This window comes from Zeugodacus cucurbitae, chromosome 6 (assembly GCF_028554725.1).
Source record: "Zeugodacus cucurbitae isolate PBARC_wt_2022May chromosome 6, idZeuCucr1.2, whole genome shotgun sequence".
NCBI lineage: Eukaryota > Metazoa > Arthropoda > Insecta > Diptera > Tephritidae > Zeugodacus > Zeugodacus cucurbitae.
Genome location: NC_071671.1, coordinates 27,787,542 through 27,813,314, shown reverse-complemented (window position 1 = coordinate 27,813,314; position 25,773 = coordinate 27,787,542). Strand labels below are relative to the sequence as shown.

The following is a 25,773-nucleotide window of genomic DNA, read 5'->3' as shown; positions in this document are numbered from 1 at the left end:
GCATGCATGCACTCACTTAAAGAATTTGTCAAACATGACTTCATCCACTTGACTAGGTCCTGTACCATACAATTTGGTCACTTGATCCAATTCGGGTACATAGCTGTACAATGCACGAAATTGACAGCCGGCATCGCGGAAGAGCACTAGAAAATGTTTCGCCTCGGAGCGTGCGATCTTCTCGAGTACTTTTTGTTTGGCCTCACGGTTCACCGCACCGGGGAAAACGCAATATTCGACGGCATTCAATATGATGCCACGATTCGATTTGGCGGCCGGTTGTTTATAGAGTTTCGGACCTGTACGTTTGGCGGGTGGTGAAAAAAGAAGAAGAGAGAGTGAAAATTTAATATTTAGTATTGAAAAATAAATAAAATTTTTATGTGACAAAGACTTAATGTTTACGACCGACTACCCATATGCTAAGTATGTGTATAAACGGTAAATATTAATTAGGTATGTAGGTACGGTACAAGTGTAGCAACGGTAAACTGCATTTAAAGGTAATACGAAATAAATAAAAATATTTAAGTTTGAACATTATCAACTTTAATAACTTATGTGTATAATATTTGTCTAAATTTACGAAATATTTAGAATTCAACTAGGGTATTTGTTTAGGGGAAATATTTATTAATGCTATCTCATATTAAAAATTGATAAAAGTTATTTAACAAATTTAAATTTTTAGAAAATAATAATATTAAAATATTTTTTTTTTTAACGAAAAATATAATATAATAATTAATTTCATAAATTAATAATAATATAAATATAAATATTTTTTAATGAAAAATTTAAATAAATTTAATTTCATATTTTGAATAATATTATGTAATAATATATTTTGCTAAAATTTTTTAAAAATTTTAAATTTTGGAAAAATAAGAATAATAAATAATAAAAATATTTTTTAACTAAAACTTTAAGGTTACAACAACGATTCATATTTGGACCATAACTGATACTTTAGAATATTTATTAGAAATATAAATAAATTTTGATAACGAAAACTAAAGGCCAAATAAGGCTAAAAATTATAGAAATAAATGTAAACCTAAAATTTTGCACAGGTAATAATATTATTTTAATATTTTTTAACAACACATTTAGCAGGATTTAATAAAAAAAATTTTAAACAAGATTTATCAAATAAAATAGCAAAATTAACATTATATAAGCAAACTTAAAAATTGTTAAAAAATTTTAAACTGAAAGTTTTTGACTAAACAATACTTTTAAATTAAATTTTCAATTTAATAACAAATTTCCACAATTTCAGTAAAATTGATTTTGAAAAAAAAAAAAAACTTAAATAAAATTTTTTATACTATAAAACAATAGTCTCTAGAAATAATAAAAAAAAATTTAAACTTAATTTTTTGTCAAAAATAATAGTTTTTAACAAAAATTTAATGAAAATATAAAATTAAAATAAAAAATTAACCAAAAGATTTTGATAAAAAAGATACTTTGCAAATAATTTTTTCAATATAATAACACATTTCCACAATTTGAGCAAAATTCATTTAAAAATTATATTTATTAAAATTTTTTTAAACTATAAGACTAAAAGACTAGAAATTGTATAAAAACAATTTGAAAGTTAATTATTTGGCAAAAATAATTTATTTTAACAATAATTTAATGTATGTAAATAAAAAAAAAATAAAATAAACGTTTGTGACAAAACCAATATTCTTCAATTAAATATTCATTATAATAGCAAATTTCCACAAACCGCGTAAAATTTATTTTAAAAAAATTAAAAAAAAAAAAACAATTTTTTAAGCTATAAAACAAAAGTAAATGTCTGCAGAAATTATATGCAAACAATTTGAAACTTAATTTTTTGTGCTAAATGATATTCTATAACTAAAATTAAATAAAATAAAAAAAATTCAAAAGTTGCAACAAATTAGATTTTTAAAAAATATTTTTTTCATTTTCAATTTATATTTTTTTGTTCTTTTGAAATTAGACCTTTATAAGGCAATTTTGACCAAAAATTTTCAAGACGTTTTCTTTCTTTTTTTCTTTTTTATAATTTGACTAAATTTATAACAACCTATTGGAGTATATTTTGGATTTTTGTTTTTATAAAAAATGTTGGTTATAAAATTTATGTATATGTATGTATGTATTTACTCATATTTTATATGAAGCCTTGGGAAAAATATAAGCCAATTACTTTTAAAACTACTAATGTTCTAATTTATCGATGAAACTTGCTGATAGCTAGCCAATTCTAGCATTACGAAAGACAAGCGATTATAATATAAATACTCTATACAGAGTTTGAAGCACCTAGTGAATAAAGTTGTACTCTATATTTTATTTTAAACTTGCCCAAAATAATTGAATTAATTACGATTCAACGATTTAGCGGAATTCAACTATTCAACTAGAAAGGCAGAAGAATGAAATTCATAAAAACAATTAATCCATGCAAAAAAAGACATCCCTATTACATAATACAACTAGTTATGAAAGGTTAAATATTACCGAAAATAGCAAATGATGCGCACAAATTTCTATAACATATCCTTCAATCAAAAAATAATCAACTTAAGGGTATAATACATGCAAAAAGGACAACCCTAATGCATACCAATATTTGAGAACTTGGCTGAAGTTAAAATTTATGAATAAATAATAAAGTCGAACAGCGTAAAGTTATTTTAATCGAAAAAAAAACAATTATTAAAAATAAAACTAAACAAATAAGAGCAGCCCCAGTACTGCTTTCTTTTAAGAATGTGTTGTAATTTCTTTAAATATATACTTAAATTATTTTGATAATATTCACAATGAAATAACCACGCCCATTTTTTTTGTCTTAAAATTATCACTTAATGTTTATCCACGCTATTTGTGTATTTAGAATTTTGTTTATTGTGATTATTATAGGCGAGATTTTGTAAGATAATGAAGCTGAAGTCACAGAAATGGTTAGACTTAAGTATGCATGTACTTATAATATGTATATTGTTCATATATATTAGGGTGTGTCTATTTCGTGTGAAACAGAAATTACAAAAAAAAAAACGGTAGCTATGAGAAATAAAATCTAAAAACTATTGCTTTCGAATAAATAATTAAAAATAATTGTTGATTGTTTTGTAATGATAATTAAATAAAAAAATGTAAAATTTTATTTCCCCAATTTTCAACATTTTTTCAAGAATTTTTTTTTTTAATTTTTTGTAGTCTGTATATGCATAATGCCTCACCCTATTGTCTTAATAAAAAACAGGTATAAAAAATACAGCAGAATTTCACATTCGCGATGTATTTTTATAAGAAATGTATTTCATTTATGGCGTTGTTTTTATTAAAAAAAATTAAATTTTTAAAAAATATTTTCTTAAATAATAAGAAAAATTAATCTTTTGAAAAATTAAAATTTTGAAAAACTAAAATTTTGAAAAATCAAAATTTTGAAAAATAAGATTTTTGAAAGCTAAGTTTTTTAAATAAATATCCGTTGGATTAGACATCATTAAATAAATATATAAGAAAAATTAATCTTTTGAAAAATTAAAATTTTTAAAAACTAAAATTTTTAAAAATTAAATATTTGAAATTTTTTTAAATAAATATCCTTTGGATGAGACAATGGGCGTATTTATAGACTTTAAAATTACAATTTTATTGAAACAATTTTTTAAATCTCCCTTATTTTCAATTAAAAAACCAAATTAATTTCTTATTTTTTGGAATTTGGAAAAATATAAAAAAAAATTGAATATTTGAATGTAACGATTATTTTCGAATTGACAAAAGAAATACTACAAAATCGGACATTTATAAAAAAACACCCTCCTTAATGTGTTTATAGTAAGAAAAAAATATATACATATATTAAATAAAAAAATATAAAATAAAATAAAAAATATGATTTAAAAAATATAAATTAAAATATAAAACAAAAAAAAAATATAATAAAAAAATATAATAGATGAAATTTTTTAACAATAAAAAAATTAAAAGGAAAACATATTTTTTTTTTGCGGATGTAAACTCATATTTGTACAAATATGTATGTATGTACTATATGAGAGAACGGTGTATCTGTACAATAATAAGATTATTATTTTTTTTTTAATAAAAATGCATAATATGCGCTGGTGCATGTGTATCTATGTGTGTGAGTGTGCGTGAGTGAGTGTTGTTCAAAAAAACAAAAACATATTGTATGCAGCATTAGAGTGTATGTATGTATTTTGTTTTTGTATTGATTAGTTAATCGTAGCAAACAAACAAACAAAAAAATACAAACCCGAATATTCCATAGAGCCTAGATTGGCTGAGAGCAGGCCCGATCCATCATCGAAGCCACGACGTTTCGATATCAAACCTGGTGGCAGTGAGCCCGGTCCCGATGGCGACGGCATATGCCTACCTGAAGCCATGCCCGGCGAAGGCGCACGACGTGGCGGTGTGGCACGACCCAACCCCGAATCTGTATCTAGGCCAAAGTGCGTTTCATTTCGTTTTCAAACAACATTATTACAACAACCACACAACATGAGAAACGACACAGAATGGCGGCAGAGATACAGGCAGGCAAGGCAGGCGGTTAGACGAGGCGGGCAGTCAGGCGTTTACACAGCAACATTCACACACGAGTACGCATGATTAGTTTTTTTTTATTTTTTTATTTGAGTAGAGTAGTTTTGTGTTTGAAAATTTTAGATTTTTTTGTTTTTGGTTTTTCAATGCGGTTATGACAGCGAACAGCGAGCGGTTGGGCGAGCACGTTAAGTTTGACCGTATTTTGTATGATGTTAGTTTGGAGAAAAAAGATAAAAAAACAACAACGCATGTGCATAATTTAACATTTGCCAAATATAATGAAAAATAGTGTTTTTGAGGTTAAGTTTAGTTTTGAGCGTTTTTGAATAAATTTTTTTTTCATACTTTTTTTTTAGTAAAATTAAAATTATATTAAGTGAATGCATTAATAAGTAATTAGCGTTTTTGTTGGTATGTTTGTATTAATATTGAACTTCGAAAATTCGAAGTTTGGTTAACTCAATTTAAGTATGTAAGTTTAGAAGTATGCACGTAAGTTTTTTGTTAAGTTTTTCGCAAATATTTTGGAAAACTGTTAACTTTTACATATATTTATATACGAGTATATATATTATGTATATATGTATGCGTGTTTGTATGGACAAATGGGATTATGTGTTTGTAAAGTAGACGAGCATGTATTTGTACATATGTAAGTGGTTTGGTAAATAATATTTGTAAGAAATGTAATGAGTACTTAAAATTTATGTGAGAATTCGGTTAAAATATAATTATTATTTAAATTTAAATATATTTATATTTTGTTATATATAAATATTTTCAGACTCTTTATGAGCACGATTCGCACACCAACAAACTATACAAACAACCATTATTATTGTTAAATTTTCCACACCAAAAAAAATATCGTAGAAAAACTTAAATTTTTTTTTTCGAAAACATTTTTGAAATATTTTGTAATTTTTTACACGCAAAACGTAAAAAATTAATTTTATTAATTTTAGAGCAAGAAAAGTCTGAAATAAATCACTTGTATCGCCTAAAAGTATGCAACGAATTTGTATTTTCACTTTAACAGCCTAACGGTAGGCAACATTTTTCGGAAATTTCTGTTATTTTAAGTTCTCTTCATATATTCAAAGCGTTTCATACTTTTAAATAACTATTTCTTAAATTTTAATACAATCATCCCAAAAGTATGCTATAAACATGCGTATAATCTTGAAAACAGCAATTTTTGCGCTAAATTTTTGCAAATAAAACAATCACAAAATGCATAACCAAACCAAAATTAACTGTACTTGTATGACTGTAGTTTTGTTAGAAAAAAATGGGCGTGGTTATTACCACATTGGAGCTTAATTTTGTACTATACATAAGATTCTATATGACATGTGATACATTTTTTTTTTTACAACTTGAGTGTATATTGGGTATGAATTTATTGTAGATATGAATAAGACTGGCATTAAAATTGTTTACCGGACAAATAATTGAAAAAAATGTATATTTTTTCTTGACGATTATAGATATCTTTTTCATTAAAGAAAAAAGTTCAATTAATAATTTTTCCCTGTAGGAATACTTTTATGTACATTTTTTAATTTGTGGAAACTATGTTTTTATACTATTGAACCGATTTTTAAAATTTTCTTTAAAAAGATTCTTTAAACAAGATTTAAAAAAAAAAAAATAAAAGAATTATTCAGTTAACTTTTCTTCTCTGTAGGAATATTTTTAGGTAATTTTTTTAAATTGTGGAAATTTGGATTTTATACTATTGAAATGATTTTTGAATTTTTTTTGTAACTTTCGAAATTTTTCTGAAATTTTTTGAAATTTCGTTTTTGAAATTTTTTGAGTATTTTTTTCATTCTTGAATTTTTTTAACAATTTTTAAATTTTTTTTGAAAATTTTTAATAGTTTTCAATACTTTTGAACTATATTTATTTTTATAATTAAATATTTTCAAAAAATAATAATAAGTATTTTCGAAATTAAGTGTGACAGCACGAAATGAAATTCAAGAACTAAATTTTCAGTTTTTTAATATGAACAAATATGCTTTAGCATACAATATAATAAGGGCATAAGAAACAACCACAAAAATGTATGAGAATTCACACAAAAACACTGAAATGAAGCTGCGCATGCGCAGTAAATGCGCACAACAAACCTACCGAAAAAAATACGCAATAAACGCAAAATTGATTTTCGAAAACTATACAATACTGGTTTTAGAATGTATTTATGTAAAGTATCACAAATTCTAAAAGTTCAACACAAGTACAATTCGTTAAAGTAAAATTAAATATTAAAGCCAACACAAATGGATAGAAGTAAGTAATTAAGTGTGTATGTATATATTGTTTAAATACGATTATGACGCGTATAAAATACCTTGGGAGTAACAACAAGTTTTCAAAACATAATAAGTAACCAAAACCAAAACCAAAACAAAAACCAAACCATCAACCACCAGAGTAAGCAATTTTTTTGTTGTTGTACATATTTTTTTCACAAGGCTACGCAGATTAATATTGCTTGCTTTTAGCCAAATTCTATATATTTTTTTGTTCATAAAATACTTTTTTTTTGTTTGTTTTGTAATTGGTCTTCGGTTCTTACCACACAGATTCATTAGCGAATTCGACTTGCGACCACGGAAATTAAGGCTACTTCCTTTAGCTACAGATATACGTGAACGGCCTCGATCGACGGTTGGTTCTGGAAAAAGGCCCATAATATAGGCGTGTTTGTTTTGGTTTGTTACACATTAATTAATTAAAAAATTTGATTTTGTTTTTAATTTTTTTTTGTTTTTAGTTTTTGTAGTAATATGCGGTATTTGAAGTAGTTGAAAAAAAAACGAAACGAAAAATCGAAAAATATAGTATTCCCTTAGAATAGTAAGGTTAAGTATGTAATAAAAAACCATATGATAGTAGTAAAATAAACGTAAGGAATAACGGACCACTTTGCGTGCCGTTCCAAATGCCAACACCACTCATTTTCCCCTCAACTGTATAGTATGTGTATTGTATATATAAAATAACTAGGGTTGCTAAAAGATATTTATAAAACTTAATATCTATATATATATATGGTATAAATGCAATAGATATATATTTATATACACTTTGCCAACACAAAGCAGAGTTGGGAGCTGTACTTCTGCACCTGGTGAGAGTCTAAACGCACCGTGGGTTACATGCATTTGAGCGCATGTTTGTATGTATGTGTGTATAAAGTGTCATATAATTGTACCTTTACTTTTATATATAACGGTATAAATATGTACTTATGTTTATATACATATATCTGTCTGTAGTTTGGTAAATAGTGCTAAATAACTGTAAGTTGCATAATGTGTTTTTAGTTGCTTAAATTAATACCCATCACCAACCTCTTGATGCTTTATATGATCCCCTGCGCCCAATCGGTGTTGAACTTGTGCTTGGGTATTCATCAGGTGATTCTGTTTAAAAAAATGTACATATAATTATAGATTGATGTAGTTTAGCAATACATATGTAGATGATATAAGGTTGGAAGTGCTATGAAATGCTATTGTAATATATGTATATGCCTTATATAATAAAATAATATTTTTGTAACACTGGCATGCTAAGAAATATATAGTTGAATTTTATGTTATGCAAACAAAAAAATATATGATATATTATAATATTATTTACTAGTTTTTTTAGAGAAAAATTATTTAAATAAAAAAATATATATTTTTTTAATCTTCTAGAATCAAAAAAAAAAAAACTTAAGAAACATTTATATCATAATTAAACATTTATAGTATATTTAAATTTTAATAATGTTTCTTTAATTTTTTAAATTAGTGTTAGTTTTTAGTTAATTATCAATTTAATAAGTTATCATTTTTTGATATTTAATTATTATATATTTTTTTTATTTATTTATTTTTATTTTTTATTATTTTATTTATTCTTTTATTATTATTATTATTTAAATTAAATTTAAAAACCACTTTATAAATGTTAAAAAATATAAATTTATTACATCAAAAAATTATTTAGTTTTATTTTAAGTTTTATAAAAAATTTTTAAAATTTTATAAAAATGTTCAATAAAAAAAATATTTTTATATTTTTTACATATATGTTAAAATTTTTTATTTTTTTAGTATTTTATTTTTTATTAGTATTTAATTTATTTGTTTAATTCATTGCCCATTGTATTTATTATTTTTATAAAAAAATTAATGAAAAAAAAATTTGATTAGACTTTTTACTTTTATGTTGAAAATTTCTGTTATTTAATAATGTATTTGGTTTTAATTTAACGCGTTAAATTTATTACATCAAAAAATTATTTAGTTTTATATTTAAGTTTTATAAAAAATTATTAAAATGTTTATAAAAATGTTCAATAAAAAAAATATTTTTATATTTTTTACATATATGTTAAAAATTTTTATTATTTTAGTATTTTATTTTTTATTAGTATTTAATTTATTTGTTTAATTCATTGCCCATTGTATTTATTATTTTTATAAAAAAATTAATGAAAAAAAAATTTGATTAGATTTTTCACTTTTATGTTGAAAATTTCTGTTATTTAATAATGTATTTAGTTTTAATTTAACGCGTTAATAATTAATTTTTTGATTAAAAAAATATTATTTAAAAACAGTGATATTTGATTAATTTATTTATTTTCCAGTTATGAAAATATGTTTCTTTTTTATTTGCATTATGTTATTTTTTATAATATTTATTTAATTTTCATTTAATTTTTTGTAAAAGCATTAATTGAATTTGTAAGAACTTTTTTTTATAATTTTAAGTTATAAAAATTATTTAGGGACAATACGCCTAAAAGCAGATTAAGCCAAATTGGTAAAAATGCAAACTAACTTATTAAACTCTATAGTAGGTTTTAAATTTTCCTCACAAATATATTGAAACGCAAAAATTATAAAGAAAAATTACATACATATCCTCGAATGAGTAAATGAGATTAATTAAAATAAAAATTTTTCGAATGAAAGTTCTTTCTTTGGTAAAAATGTATTTTCAATTTCTAATATAGCTACGATCAATATACGATCTTATAACCTAGACAGACGGCAGCGCTAATTTGCATTAGCGGCGTTGATTTGCTTTAACTCTATAAAATTTCAATGCGCATTAGCATTTCTTAAGGCGCATTAATTTTGCTCTTCTGTCACTGCTATTATATCGTCAAAAATGTCATTCAAAGGTTTAACACTACAGTCTGCTTGCACTACATTCAGGCGGGAATTTGTTTTAATATACTTTTAGGCGCATCATTTTAATATCACTTAAATTCATCTTTTTAACAACAAAAATTATGCATAAAACAACAAAATTAATGTCTTAAACAGCAACACAACAAGAATTTAAATAAGAAACTTTCTAAAAATTGCTTATGCATTCCAAACTGCTATATAAACTGCAAAATTAAATTTCAAATGCAAAATAAAGCGATTATTATAAAGTGCTTAAATGTCGCTTGAATAAAAATAATGTAATTAAATATACAACTGCTTTGTAATGTTTAAATAAAGTTTAAAAAAAATATGTTATGAATTGTCTTCGGAGCGAGTTAAAAAGCTGTTGGCAATTTGTATGAGGTGAATTATTTAGTTTGAAATGTTTATAACATTGAAATTAAGTTTTAATGCAAGCATGTTGTTGTAATGCTGATATAGTATTTAAACATTTATGTAAAGGCGAACGAAGAGATGAAGCGCACTTTTAGGCGTTATGGCTCCATGTTCATTTTTGACATGCATAAATGAATTTAACATGTAATTTATGAATAACTGTGTTAAATATATGAATTATGATTGGATCAATATTTTGCTTTAGTTGCTAAAATATTTTTTTATGTTTATGTTTCATTTTGAATTTTTCGATTTTTCAATACCTTTCAGATTAGACTATTTCGATATGTTTCAGATTGTAGATTTTTAATTTTTTAGAACTTTTTAAAACTTTTTCAAATCAACTTTTTTTACCTTTTCGAAATAATTTTTTTCAATTAATTTTTTTTAAATGTATATTCATTATTTTTCAACTTTTTAAAATTAATCTTTTTCTATAATTTTAAATAAATATCTTTTTTTTAATTTTTTAATTTTTTTTTTATTATTATTTTAATTTATTTAAATTATTATTATTTGTTTAATATTTTTGTTTTTTCTTGTAGTCACTATTTTCAACTTTCTAAATTAATAATTTCACTTTTCTAACTCTCTTTTTTATATAAAAAAATAGTAGTGTAATTTGAGTATTTTAGTAGATTATTTACCTTTGACAGTTAGAGAATCGTGTGAGCCTCTATAAAAATCTCTTCTCAGCGTGTTGGAATTGCTCAACGTACCGTAGGCTACAGCGATTTGCAGCGAATAAATATGTAGCAGCCAAGTGGCGTAATTAACACACAACGAAAAAAAAAACAACAAATAAATTATGAACATTAAATAAACATAAGTAAAAAATACAACAAAAATTTACTGGCTTAAGCGAAAAATAAAAAAAACACCGATTGACATTGATTGCTTGCATGCCTTGCATTATGTTTTTTGTTTTTGTAATTCAAAGCGTAAAAAATAAGAAAAAACACTTTTAAAACACAACACAAAGATTTTTTTAAAGAAAAATAAGCATAAATCACGCTGCAGTATTAAAAACTAATTCAAACAACAACAACACAGCAGTCAAAAAAATTATTTTTGATTTTATAAAATTTACAAAATATTAAAAGGTTTTTTTTAATAAAAAAAAATAATTATTATTTTTGTCATTAAAAAACACATTTTTATAATTATAAACAATTTACAAAAAATAAAAAAAAAAAATAATTAAAAAAAATTATAAAAATATTTTTAATAGAAAAACAAAATTATTTTTATGATTAAAAACATATTTTTTTGCAATTAAAAATTGTAATTAAAACATTTTCAGTTAAAAAAATAATTTTTTATAATTATAATATTGTAGAAAAAATATAGAAAAATTATATAGAAGGCTTCCAAGTTCTAAAAAACTTGGAAATATATTTTTTATATAAAAAAGTGCAAAAAAGAAAATACAAATTTTTTGATAAAAACTTTTACAAACCACCAAAAGGGTTAAAAAAAAAAATATTTTAAATTTAACATATACATAATTAATTTTAACATAATAAATTTTCGATTAAGTACTCACTGCTGATATTTTTCAAATCAATTCTAACCTCACACTTGCAGTATTTTTGCAAATTGTGCTATAAAAAGATAGTTTTTGTGACTTGTGTGTATGTGTTGGTGTGCACGCATAAATCATAACTGTAAAGCAGCTTTTGTGTGTTATTTAATTTTTTTTTTCATAAAATACAACATTTATATACACGAAGAAAGTAGAATGTAAGGCATGTAAGTTGCAAATAGTTTTGAAATTGTATCGAGCAATAGAAATACATTTACAAAACGGAGCAAGCAAAAATGTACAAGTAAAGAAGAAAACTTTAAACTCGCTAAGAAAAGGAACTCAGTACTTCTTTTTTCCAAAAAAATTTTCTTGTTTTTATCACATGTGGGTTTGCTTACCTGTTAGATTGGTACTAGAACCTTTTTTACTACGACTAGAAATACTCGATGCCTCACTCAAGTCCACGGAACCATCGTCGACATGTATGGTCTTGGGGCGTGGCCGTGTGGGACGCGTTTGACGCAGACGTGGCGTTGTGGAATTTTGTGTTGACTGTTTCATTGTTAATTCGGCACGATCCAGGGTTTTACCCTAAAGAAATATGGAAAGAGAAAATTTCATTTAAAAATGTGAGAAGAAATTTGAAAAAAATTACAATAAAATAAAATACATTATAAAATTTATGAAAAAAATTAACAAATAAAATGTTATAAGAAAATTTTAAAATAAAAAAAACTAAAAAAAAAAATAAAACTTAGTAAAAAGTAAAAAAAATAGAAAGCTTTTGAAAACTGAAAATTATATAAAATTAATTAATTAAACAATAAAAATATTAAACTAATTATTAAAAAAATTAATAATAAATTAAAATGACATAATAATAAAAATATTAATATTTTCTACAAAAAATATGAAAATTAAAAAAAAACTGCGAAATAATATAAAAATTAACAATTAATATTTTTTTTCTAAAACAATTTCTTGCACTTCCACCAACGCTTACCTCACGTTCGGCCTCTTCGATGGCTTTCTTCAATCGATGTTGCTCTAAAATTGCCGCTCGTCGCGCCATTTGTTCTTCTTTCTTGCGCGCCTTCTCCTCTTCCTTTTCACGCTCCATTTCACGCTTGCGTGTCGCTTCGATTTCTTTACGCGCCTTCGCCTCCTCTTGCTGTTGGCGACGCTGCAGTGACTGTAACATGATTTTCTCTTTGCGACGCTCCATTTCATCGATAGATTCCTGGGTGTGAGGGGGAATGTGGAATTTTTAATTATAAAACGTTAAAATTAATGATGGCACATGGAATTTCCATGAGGGGAAAAACCACGTTGAGGTTTGAGTTTTAGATAGTAAATACGAGGGTTACTTAAAAAGTTTGTAAATTTGGGAAAATAATTTAAAGAAATGGATATTATTACTTCTAATACTTGAGGAAATGACAACTGAAAAGTTAACGGTTGCTTAAAAGAGCTTCTTAGTGATTCTCCAAGTATGTTGAGAATATTTTATGGCACTACAACAACAATAAAGCCAATATAGTAGAATATTTTTCAACTGTCAGACGACTCAAATATTTCTCTATAAGCCGACAACAACACTCACCCGATCCAAATTGCTGACATCGGTGCCAATGACCAACGCCTTCGTCTGACTATTGCTACCACCACCACCACCGGCGGCGGCGGCGGCAGTAAGTGTACTTTGCTGACTACGCGTTATTGGCGGTGAGGACGAGAGTGCCGCAGCCGTCGCAGACACATTGAATTGATGATGTACGGGCGAACGTGGCTGGGCGACTGGCGCTTTTTGGCTTTTGAGGTCATCATGGCGTAGTTGTATAGGCGCATCCGTGTACTTATTATATGTAGCCGTATTAATATCGCTCATTTTGACACCGCCACCACCACCAACACCATTCTTAAGCATATCCATATTGCCGATGCCACCGGCGTATTGACGTGCACCATGCAACAACGAGCCGCCATTGAAGGTCGGATTGTTGTCTTCGCTGATGCTGTGCGCACGATTGAGCGGTTCCATTTTGCTGCCGGGCAACTGATGATCAGTGCTGTCCATGCTGCGCTCTTTCTTCGGCGAACGTTTCGCGCGCAAGGGAGGTTTCGGACGCTTCGGTTGATTATCGTCGAATGAGATGTAAAAGCCCTTCTCGGTTTTCGCATCACGTGGATCCTGCTTGAGTGTGTAAATGTGAGAGGAGATAGTTATTATTACTAAAAATGTTAATGATTTATTAATTGCAAGCAGTACCTGAAAACTGTTGGCGTTGACAGCGGGTCTGGACGGCGACGGTATGCGATAGGTGAGATTACCGCTGGTTATGTGTAACTTTTGCGGCAACAACTCATTGCCACCGTCGTAGCTGCCGTCGCTGCCGTGCTGTTGATAGTGTTGCTGCTGTTGTTGTTGTTGTTGCTGTTGCATTTGATACTGCTGCTGTTGGTGTGCATAGTCAGCGATGCGCGTATGCTGCATCGACTCAATTATATTGCGTTCCAACTCCTCCACATCATCCTCATCGCCAATAAAGCAAATACTCTGTGGCGCCATCATATCATCGCACATCTGTTGGCCACCCGAAGAATTTGAGGAAGACGTCGCCGCTGTTGTGGGCGCTTGTTTCGTTGTCATTGGCATATTACTGATTGAATGTTGACGCTGCAGGCCACCGCCACCACCGCCGATGCCATCGTTGTTGTGTTGCTGTAGGTGCTGCGGTGAGGAGCGGAAGAGATGCTGATACTCACCACCGCCATCATTTTGATGCAACACAAAACCTTCACGTCCACCATTGCCGGCCATTTGATTGGATTTCTTCCATGTGTAATTGCCATCCATGCCGGGCAGGCATGCGCGTTGCTTCTGCTGTTGCCAAGCATTCACATCCACCAAAGGTGCTTGTGATTGCTGATACTGTTGCTGTTGTTGTTGCTGCTGCTGTTGCTGTTGCTCATACACCGATTGATTCCATGTGCGTCGCTGCGGTTGCGTCGGTTGTGGCGACATCTCATGCGGATACATGGGATTCGGTTGTGGTGAGCTCGGATCACGCCCATAATCATCATACATGCTGGCGCGATTCATATATTGTGGTGGCGTCTGATTGAGGTGAGGTGGTGCATATTGTGGTTGTGGTCCACCATATACGTGGTTGTTGTAAGGAACCATATTATCATTATATAACTTTTGTGGTTGCATATAATGTGGTTGTTGTTGTTGTTGTTGTTGCATCATTGGTAGTGGCTGCTGCTGCGACACATATTGACCATGTTCATTAATATATTGCATTGGCATTGATGGCATTTGTGGTAGTGGTGGTTGTGGTTGTTGTTGTTGTTGTTGGTAGGGATCACGACTGGGCGGCCGTGAATTGTAGAGATTGGCATGCGGTTGGTATGAGGAATGTGCTAGATGTGGTGTTGAACCGAAATTGTGCTGTTGTTGTTGTTGTTGCATTTGCATTTGATTGAAATTATCGCTGAGATGTTGTTGTGAACCGTATGGAGGCTGCGGCGGGATGAGAGGTGTGTAGATGTTAATATTAGTTTTTCGTTTACAGTTAGAAGTATATGAAACAAAAACAAAAAGAATAAATAAAAATTAAAAATAAATAATTAAAAATAATAATAAAAATATTGAAAACAATAATTAAAAGAGAAAGAAAAAAAATATTAAAATATAGAAAACAATAAAAAAATTTAAGAAAATAATAATTAAAAAAATAGAATTAATTTAAAACACTAAAAAACAATTAATTAATAAATAATAATTTAAAACAAGAAAAATTAAATTAAAAACAAATAAAAAATAATAATAAAAAATAAAAACAAAAACAATTATTGTTGTAAGTGCGCACATTTAGGTTTTAGGCGTTGAGACATTAATCGTAGTGGTTGCTGCTTTCCACACCAAAAAAAAAGGTTTAAAAACTAAAAACGGTTTTTAAACAATAAATTGTAGGTTATGAAATTAATTTGCAATTTATTTATAATTAAAAGCTTTAGGTATAATAATTGCAAATAAACAATTAATAAAATGGCGATCATGCTTGTTTTGGTATTATTTTAGTTTTGGCGGTGAAAATATTATTAATTTTTAATAAATTGGAAAAAAACCTTAAAAGATCTTAAAAGAAATATTTTTTCTTAAAATTTAAAAATTATTTTTTTCTTGAAATTAAAAAAAAAATCTTTAAAAAATCTTTAAAAATATTTTTCCCTTAAAAAAATCATGAAAAAATTAGTTCAACACACATTTTGAAGTTTAAGCTCGTTAATGAGCGTAAAGCTTAAGCTAACACTCAAAAAAAATTGTAAGCAAAAAGAATAAAAAATAATTTATAAAAGTTTCGACGCCTAAAAGTATGCAATAAGTAACTGAAATGAAGAATTAGCATTTGTAGCGACATTCGCCCCTATTCCCGTTGTCGTTATCGTTTTAAAACGACTTAAGAACGCCTATTTGGCATTCATGTTGGCGTTAACGACATTTATCGAAAATAAATTGAGATTCCCCAATTTGAAACGACTATAGAGACGACATAGAAACAGTCGTTTTTTGTCGTTGCTATAATTGTGAGCGACATAGAAACGACGCGGTTGTTTGAAGGAATATTTAAAGTGAAGATGAAAATTCCAAATCGGAAACAGTTTGAAAATTTAATTTCTGAAATGGAAAAATATCCTGCATATGCCAAGGACTTTAGAAAAGGGATAAATCCTTTAAATTTCGATTTTTTGGGAGGGATATTTTTTTTTTCTAAAAAAAACCTAAATCCATTCCACCGCCATCTCGCGTCGGAAATTGTTGGCATTAATAAAATTGCATTTTTATATCTAAGAGTATATTTAAGATATGAAAGGTCTTAAAATTCAAAACGAAGAAAAAAATAGAACTCCAACAAGACGAGGAGTTAATAAACAGATACCCATGTCTCCTTTGGCTGTGTTCGGTAGAGTAGTCGGATTAGCCAGAAGCAAGGAGCATAAGACGATGGAAGTATAACATATTTTAGAAGAAAGTTTGGAGACGTAGATGTCACCACTACTTCTTTTAAAAAATCAAACAAAGTTGGAAGACTAACAATGTTGTACGTAAGTACAATAATTACAGTGATAACGTTGTTTAGAGTCTATAGAGAATAGCGTAAAATCCATTAAGGACTGCTTTAAAAATGTGTCTCGTTACATAAGAAAGAAATTTTTATATGGGAAAAGAGCTCCTTAAAGTATACTATATAAAATATGTAGACAAATTTCGATAACTGTTCTTAGGCGTTACGATATACTTCAAGAATACCAATTTAGGAACGAAACGACGATAAGAACGACGACGACTTAGAAACGACTATTAAAACGACAACGACAACGGGAATAGGGCCGAAAATTTTTTTTATTGTCACACTTTGTGACGTCGTAATGTGCCTAAAAGCATGCCACACGTATTTGAAGAACAGATTCGTTCAAAAGCATTAAAGAAAAGTAGCGTCAAAACTGATTTTCGAATGATATAGAATAATAGAAGGCAAAAGCATAAAAAAAGTATCGTCAAAACTGATTTTCGAATGAAATAGAATAGAAATATTTCAGAAGTAATAGAAATTCAGAAATAATAAAAACCAAACTTCAAATTTTATGAAATTTCGACGCTTTAAAATATCATTTTCAGGATCTCTTAATAATATTTCTGATTATAGAGACCCATAAAGTGAATTAGTAGAACCTAAAAAGTTGGTACACCGCATAACGGTACTTCAATTTGTTCGAATATACATAGCTTAAAAGCATACTTCCAAAAAATTATGACACATGATCTGCCTACTGACTGGCGATATCCGAACCAAATTTGCGCATCTTACCCTTACTAATATTTTTTTCGTATTTTTTTCTCAGACTACCTGATTCAACATGTTGGCCATATGCTGTGCGTGCATCAGTTGTTGCGCTTGCAATTGTTGTGCTTGTATTTGATTTTGTTGGACTGTTAGCTTTTGTATATCCTGTTGTATATCCTGTAAATTCATATTCATAATAGCCAGACTTTGCTGTATTAGAGACATAAAAACAACAACAACGACGACAAAGAGAGAGAGAGAGTGGTGTTAATACATTTAAGGGTTCGGTTTGGTTGGTTAGTTAGCGTTTAAACAATACACAAATAATTAAATATATTGAGATACAAGATTTTAATTCAGCTAAAATTATAGTAAAGACAAGCGCTACCTGATACTTATCCAAGTCGAGCGGATCAAGATCTGGCGTACGATTTGAATCGTTACTCAATGTCTCCCATTTCAACACCTCCGACGAGGCATCCAAATCCTCGCGTGCAAGCTTTAAATTTAATGCGTAAGTAGATATGTGGAGTTAGGTGATTAACGGTTAGTAAGAGATTATTGTAAAATATAATGCAAAAACTGCTAACGGTACCTTTTCCTGATGACGCAACAACGCCATTTCAATGCGACGCTTATCCTGTTCGATGCGTAAACGTTTCTCTTCGAGTTTCATGCGTATATTGGACAACTTGGAGGCATTCTCCAACGTGCGCAGATCATCGTCATAGGGATCTAACAGTAAAAAATGGTAAAATATAATTATTAATTTGTCATCTGCTGGTAAATTTAGAAGTCACACACCAATTTTACTATTATTCCAAGCCTCCACTTTGCTTGAGCCCGAACTTTGTGTTGAGCGCCGTGTCAAAGTTTGCTCATAATCATTCGTGCTGCTATCTTTGCGTTCGGCATACTGTTTATCCAGATTGTCTTTTTCAATAGGGTGCTGACGACGTGTGGAAGGCATCGGACTACTAACTGTGCTGACAATGCTGTTCAGTTGAGTATTGGAGGCATTCACGTTGACATTATCGGTGCTGGAGGGAGGAGAGTTAAAAAAAATGAAATCAAAAAAATTAAAAAAAAAATTTATAAAAATAAATAAAAAAAACTCTTAAAATATTTTTTCATATTTTCTTTAAGTTTTTATTATTTTTTTTTTATTTTTTAAATTAAAAAAATATTTTAAGACCATCTGGAGCGCTGAGAATACCTTGCATGTCGCTTCATTAAATATTTCTCGGTCTCACGATCCTGCTTCTCTGAACCCGAATCCGTGTCGTAGCCAAGTTGCAGCGTGCCGCGTGCATCGGCAATGGAGGAGCGTACAGCGACAGCGGGTTCCACTATATAAGATATAATTAATTAGTGAATTTAGTAATTAAAAATTGTCAATTAAATATTTTTTTAATTCTTCTGCACACTCACCCACACTGACATTGGAGTGCTTGCGTTCGCGTTCACGTTCACGCTCACGCTCAAAACGTCCGACCGCATTCAATTGATCTTGAGAGCCACCGAAATTCTCAATTGTCAATTGTGAGTCTTCGCTGGATGAATTTCGACGTGAGCGACGTCCTGAAATGTGTAGGAAGGATGCGAAAATGAAAAGGATGCTTAAGTTGTTTATATTTTTTATGTATGACAATTTATGACTTTTCAAAACTAAAAAATAAAAATATATTAGTGCGCAACTACAAAATACGTGAAACATGCAATAAAAACTAAGCAAAAAAGTAACTTTGCGTTTTACAGTAAGAAAATACAGTTGAAAAGCATGCATTATACAATTTAATATAAAAGTGCAAATAACGGTGGATACAAAATATTTCAAAAAACATGTGCAAGTAACGGTAAATGTGATATGAGGCATAAAAATGGAATTGTTCAATATTTTCTACATAAAATGCTCACTTACAAGTACACATATTGTACTAAGAAAGCGGTAGACAATACTTTTTTGAAATTCACTATAATTTTAGTGGCTTTAAATTGAGAAATTTGAATTATTTAATTAGATCTAACATACAGTATACTCTCGAAAAGTAAATCGATTGGTATTTTGGGTAATTTACTTTTTCGAATAATTTACTTTTCCAAATATATACATAAATTATCAGTATATTATAAAATTAAATGCATTTTTAAACTCATTCATTTATTTGCTTCAATAAAACATATGGGTTTACATGAAAAACATATTTACATTTACATACATATATATGTATTTACTATGAAGAGAAAAAATCTTGAATATTCTTTTGTTTTTTTTTCTTTTGCAATATATTTTCAGACCATTTTTGTACGACAATTCAAAAAGTCTGACACCTGATTTGCATCGTTTTCATTTTTAAACCAGTGGATCAAGTAGGAGAGTTTATTTACTAAAAAGACGCGATAAACAAGAGAGTAAGTGTTTTTGCAACATCGTAAAAAACGCTGCTTGCTTCGTTTCGAGTTTTTATCACACTCTCTGAAAAGTAAATTAAAAAATTTACTTTTTCGAGGTGCATGTGCAATCTTAAAGGTGATTAACTTTTCCGCGATTATTTACTTTCTGAGAATTTACTTTTCGAGAGTATACTGTATTTTTAAATACATTTTTTTTTTTGAATATATTTTTTTTTTAATTCTCTATTAATTTCAAACAATATTTTTAGTTAAATTTAGTATTTCAGATTTTTTTTAATTTAAATTTTTCCTATTTGTTTTCCTACCGCTTTCTTAGTGTTGTTGTATGAAAAAATATATACAAGCATATATATTTTATTTGTACTTTTTTCTTTTTTTGCATTAAGGAATTTACCTGCATAACTAGGACGCCGATTTTGCTCCCAATTGCTGGGTCTGCCTGCTGGTACGTAATCACCTAATTTATTGGGAATGAGTTTGATTTTTAATAGAGTACGCAAATGTACGTGTTGAAAATTTGTATGTGTGGTTTTTGTACGAGTAAATTACTGTTAATATGTATTTTGAAAATTTCAATGGTTTAAAAAAAAACATTAAATAATACTAAGTAACTAATTTTTTTTTATATGTTTTCTAAAAAAATTAATGTTATTTTCTAAAATTCGAAAAAGCGAAAATTTAAAAAAACTGTTTTTAATAAGCTTTGTTAACTGATTCAAACGAGAGTGGTAAATGTAAGCTAAAATTCATACATTTATAAGAAAAAAAATGCAGCTACATGTGATTTTAGTTGAGAAAAAACACAAATTCAAAGCATTAGCTCGCACATACAGATTGCAAGGACTTTTTTTATACAAGAATTACAAAAAACATTTAAGCTAGACTTTCTAAACGCACTTGAAGGGTGATTTTTTGGAAAATATGCAAGAAAAAATTTAATTTTCAGAAAAAACAATAAAAAAATTTAGAAAGAAAAAAAATTAAATTAGAAATAATAAAAAAAAAATAAATGAATAAAATTTAAATTAGAAATAATAAAAAAATAAAAATAAAAAGTTTTAAATAAAAAATATTTGAAAAATTTGACAGTTTAAAATAAAAACAAATATTAAGAGATTATAAAATTTAATTTCTAACATTTAAATATTATATGTAAAAATATGCAAGAAAAAATTGAATTTTCAGAAAAAAAAACAATAAAAAATTTAGAAAGAAAAAATTAAAAAATAAATTTTTATAGAAAAAAAAAATAATTAAAGAAAAAATAAATGAATAAAAATTAAGTTAGATATAATAAAAAAAAATAAATGAATAAAAATTAAATTATGTAGAAATAATAAAAAAATAAAAATAAAAAAGTTTTAAATAAAAATTATATTTGAAAAATTTAACAATTTAAAATAAAAAAATATTATTAAAAAGTTATAAAATTTAATTTCTAACATTTAAATATTATATGTAAATATTCAAATAATTTTTTTTATAAAAAAGTAAAAATAGTTATATACTAAAAAAACTAGCTATTAAAAAATATTTTATCGAAATAAATTTTTCGAAAATACTAATATTATATTTTTAATACATAAGCAGTGACATTTTAAGCAAAAAGTTTGAAAAGATCTCTAAAACAAGAAATATTTGAAAATAGGTTAGATACTTGAAAAACATTCTCAGAACTACAATTAAAAAATGGAAAGAACAATGAATAAAAAATATTTTCTAAAAAGCAAAATCGATTTTATCTACTTTTTTACTAAAAGAAAGATTTTAAAAAATAAAAGCAACAAATTTGATTATTTTTTTAAATTTTTAAAAATTAAAAACAGTTTTCGAAAGAATTCGAAATCAAAAAATAATTTCGAGAACTAAAATACAAAAATTTTGGTTTCGAAAATCAAGTGAACAACTAGAAAAAAAATAAAATAAAGCGTTTTTGAAAGCCTAGCTTAAAAAGCAGTAAAATATTAGAAATTTTTTAGAATTTTTTTTAAAACACATACAAGCATACAATCATGCCCACATGTATGTATGTATGTATGCCCCAGGGCACATTAATTATTACGGTACATTTACATATTTACAAACCTCTTTCATCAGCCTTTGTCTCGATATTTGATTTTTCTTTCGATTGACGCAAACGTGCGGGAACCAATGGCTCCTGTTGTTGTTGTTGTTGTTGTGAATGCAACGACGATAGGGTTGTGACGCCACGTGACTTATGAACAACAAATGCTACGCAATGCAAGAATTGAAAGAAAAAAGTGGAAAGAATTGGAAATAAAAATTAAAATTAAAAAAATGCGGCTGCTGAACATAAGAAGCTTTATGGAGGGAGCTATATATATGCAGGTGGCTAAAGAGCGAGCGATAATATGTATGTTGGTACAGATTAAATTAAATGTATAAATAATAAAAATTAAAATAAATTAAAAAATTAAATTGGAAACATAACCTCAAAATTATATTTAAAGAAACTTAATACAAATTTTTAACGGAAAAAAATCTGCAAACTGCCCTTTAGACGTGTTTTACACAGCACTTTGTACATTTTAGTTATTTACAAAAATATTTTTTTTTTTATAAAATCGACTTTGCCGAAAATGGCGTTTCTAACCTCAAAGTCGACTTTAATTTCTCAGTAATATGTATTTAAAAAAAAAAATCGTTTACCTTCATTTTCCGAATTTCTTAAACCCGCATTTTGCATTAATGTTGCAGAATTGTTGCCATACACGAGTTCGTCCGAGGCCGAATTCGAAACTAAAATAGGAAAAGAAAAAATAATAAACAAAAAATTGTAATAATTTCTGCTTAACATAAAACGACCTACGCCACCTTTGCAGAGACTTGCACTGATGAGAATATGGATTTTTTTTTTTATTTATTGTATTTATTTTTTTTGGCAGCAGGGGTCAGCTTGCGTGCTTGGGCATTGTGCGTGTGCGGACAGAAATGGTTAAATGTGAGTTTTGGTTAGGTTAGCGCAGCATGGCAAATATTGAGTAGGAGTGTTGGTATATTAAGTGTGACAGGCTATAAAGCTTAAATTGTTAACTTTCGGTAGATATTTTAGGTTAGAGAAAAGTAAAAATCACGGAAAAGTATTTGAAATGCGCCTAAAGCTAGGCATCGCATATTTACAATGCCATATTATAAGGAAATTTGAGCTAATTACTGTATACTTTTAGTATAGGACAGTACTTGTTATTAAACCCATAAATATTGTTATAAATGGTGTATCTTGGGTTAAAAGTGCTCAAAAATTTATTTAGGAGTATCTTGGAGTTATAGATGCAATCGTTACTAGGTAAACATTTTTTCTTCAACACTTGTTTTATTTCAAAATTAAAAAATTATCTTAGAAGAGCTTTATAAATTCATAGGGTATTTGAGGAAAGCTTTGAAACTACATTTTGAGTTATTATGGCGGCTCGCAACAGCGTGTTTTAGTTTTCAAAACAATAACTTTAAATAAATTAGCACAAATGTAACAAATTATTTAAATAAAATACAAAATGTAAGTAAAAAATAAAGAAAATCGAACTTGTGTTGTTTTCTTGAATATGAAGCAAAATGTTTTTTATAAAAATATTTTTTTTTTGTTAAAAAAACATTAAAAACACTGAGAACAATATTAATAATTCCAATTTTTTTAAATGACTGCTAAATTTACAACTATGGACATTTATAATTTTCGGAATATTATTTTCATTCAGAAACTATTTTATTTATACATATTTATTTTAAATATGTTTACTACCGACATTAATGTTCGAAAAATACGAACAGATCCCTTCATAAATAGATTTTTTTAAGATATAAAAAATTCAGATTTGAGTTTTGTATAAAAATTTTAAAATTATTTTTTTATCTGATTTTAATTATAAGTAAAATTTTTGTTTTCTTTTGTTTTAATTTTTACTAAATGATTAAAGGAGTATTAACTTTTTTCACAAATATCAACTGTAGATGCAAAATTAGTAGTTTAAAAAATTTAAATATAAGATTTAAAAAATAATGAAAATATTGTAAAATTTTTGTTTTTTATCTTCATAACTGTATGCTAAAAACTGGGTTTAAACTTGAAACTAGAATGCAGGGAAATACACATTAGTTAACTATAAAAAAATTGTTTTATTCGAAAATAAGGTTTATAAATTTACTGGAGACTAGCGGTTGATTGAAATTTTGAAAATGTTAATTTGAAACTGTGAACTATTTAAAACTAGATATAAAAATTAATTAGATTCAAAAAATGATGATCGAATTTTAAATTTGATATTTTCGAAATTTTAAAAAGAACAGCTTTAAAGGTTTCTAAATTTACTGGGGCTGATTGAAAATTTTAATAAATATTTATTTGTAAATTAGTGGAAGTAATGAATTAAATTAAAAAAATTATGTTCGAATGCTAAATTTCATATTTTTGAAAATGAAAAAAAAAAAACAGATTTAAAGGTTTTGAAATTTACTGTTTACTGAAGACTAGCCGTTGATTGAAAATGTTAAGAAATGTTTATTTGTAAATTATTTGAACTAATGAATCAAATTAGAAATATTAGGTTGGTATTTGAAATTTGAAATTTTCGAAAATGAAAAAACCAGCTTTAAAAGTTTTGAAATTTACTGGAGACTAGCGGTTGATTGAAAATTTGAGAAATATCACTTTGCGAATTATTTGTACTAATAATTAAAGTTAAAAAATTATGTTCGAATTTGAAATTTGATATTTTCGAAAATTCGAAAAAGAACGGTTTTGAAGTTTGTTATTTGCAAAACAAGTATACTAATGGATTTAAATGGCTTGGATGATAGTTTTTAAGTGACAACAACAACATATGTATTTGCAATTTTTTCGTAGAAATTCGATTTAAAAAATAGTGTAGAACTATTTCACTATAGTTAATTTTTCTATATATTTTTTTTAACCTTAATTTTGTATTCAATCGATGCTTCGACTTATTTGTTAATAGTGTGCGAAACGAATAAGTGCAACTTGCACACCAAAAAACAACAACAAAAACTATGGGAAATGAGAACTAAGCAATGCAAATTGTTGCATGAAAGACTGACTGCTGAAATGATGATGAAAATTATGAATTCATTATGAAATGCGCAAATGAAATTAACGCATATAGAAAAAACAAAAATGATTAGAAACTCAACTGCAAAAACATATTTAAAGGCAAACTTGTTAGCGTGTTTGTGCGTTAAATTAAACAAAAGTTAAGTAGAAATGCGCACAAATGAACGAAAACATGCACTAATTAAGGACTGCAACGCTTTTGAAACAAATTGCAACAATATTAAAAAATCATATATATATATACGAGTATATATGTAATAATATAGTATACATATGTATGCAACACATAACAATGCTAAACAAATATATATTAACTGAAATTGTTTTTGTTTTTTTTTTTCGATACTGTTTTTTTGTCTATATTGAGCTATTTGCTAAAGACCTTGAAATGGCGGTCGATTTGTTGGCGAGCCGTAATTCGAATCTGAATCGCTTCTCAGATCTGGAATTGGTATGACGGGCTGCATGGTGAGACCCCTGCGATGACATATTCCAAGCTCATTAACGCCAAAGTAACGTTTACTGATGATCTCTACAAGAATTTGTGGCACACAGTTTTTTTGGTTTTTTTTTTTTGTTTTTTTTTTTCGTACAGAGAAAGAGAGATTAGGTATAAGTGTGTTGTTGGTAACTTCATTAATTTTTGTTTTTTTGGTTTAAACAAATTATTGTTAAATGTTTTTAGTT

At 27.2% G+C, this 25,773-nt stretch overlaps 1 protein-coding gene across 21 annotated transcripts in view; it reads right to left on the bottom strand.

Moving 5' to 3' along the window:
• Positions 1–25,773, bottom strand: part of LOC105215944 (patronin) — a 33,900-nt gene that overhangs the window by 2,756 nt on the left and 5,371 nt on the right. For 2 of the 21 annotated variants that reach the window (XM_054234791.1, XM_054234790.1), the window contains 19 exons: positions 25,469–25,618; positions 22,671–22,760; positions 22,086–22,232; positions 20,395–20,457; positions 19,017–19,166; positions 18,802–18,934; positions 18,390–18,625; positions 18,181–18,320; positions 17,974–18,084; positions 17,649–17,795; positions 14,003–15,259; positions 13,337–13,927; positions 12,737–12,973; positions 12,132–12,324; positions 10,853–10,930; positions 7,947–8,018; positions 7,169–7,267; positions 4,283–4,471; positions 17–299 (listed from right to left, as the gene is read on the bottom strand). In XM_054234791.1, the coding sequence (XP_054090766.1) occupies positions 17–299; positions 4,283–4,471; positions 7,169–7,267; positions 7,947–8,018; positions 10,853–10,930; positions 12,132–12,324; positions 12,737–12,973; positions 13,337–13,927; positions 14,003–15,259; positions 17,649–17,795; positions 17,974–18,084; positions 18,181–18,320; positions 18,390–18,625; positions 18,802–18,934; positions 19,017–19,166; positions 20,395–20,457; positions 22,086–22,232; positions 22,671–22,760; positions 25,469–25,618 (4,366 nt within the window). The remainder of the gene's footprint in view (positions 1–16; positions 300–4,282; positions 4,472–7,168; positions 7,268–7,946; positions 8,019–10,852; positions 10,931–12,131; positions 12,325–12,736; positions 12,974–13,336; positions 13,928–14,002; positions 15,260–17,648; positions 17,796–17,973; positions 18,085–18,180; positions 18,321–18,389; positions 18,626–18,801; positions 18,935–19,016; positions 19,167–20,394; positions 20,458–22,085; positions 22,233–22,670; positions 22,761–25,468; positions 25,619–25,773) is intronic. The other 19 variants (XM_054234793.1, XM_054234792.1, XM_054234794.1 and 16 more) reach the window with 19 other exon arrangements.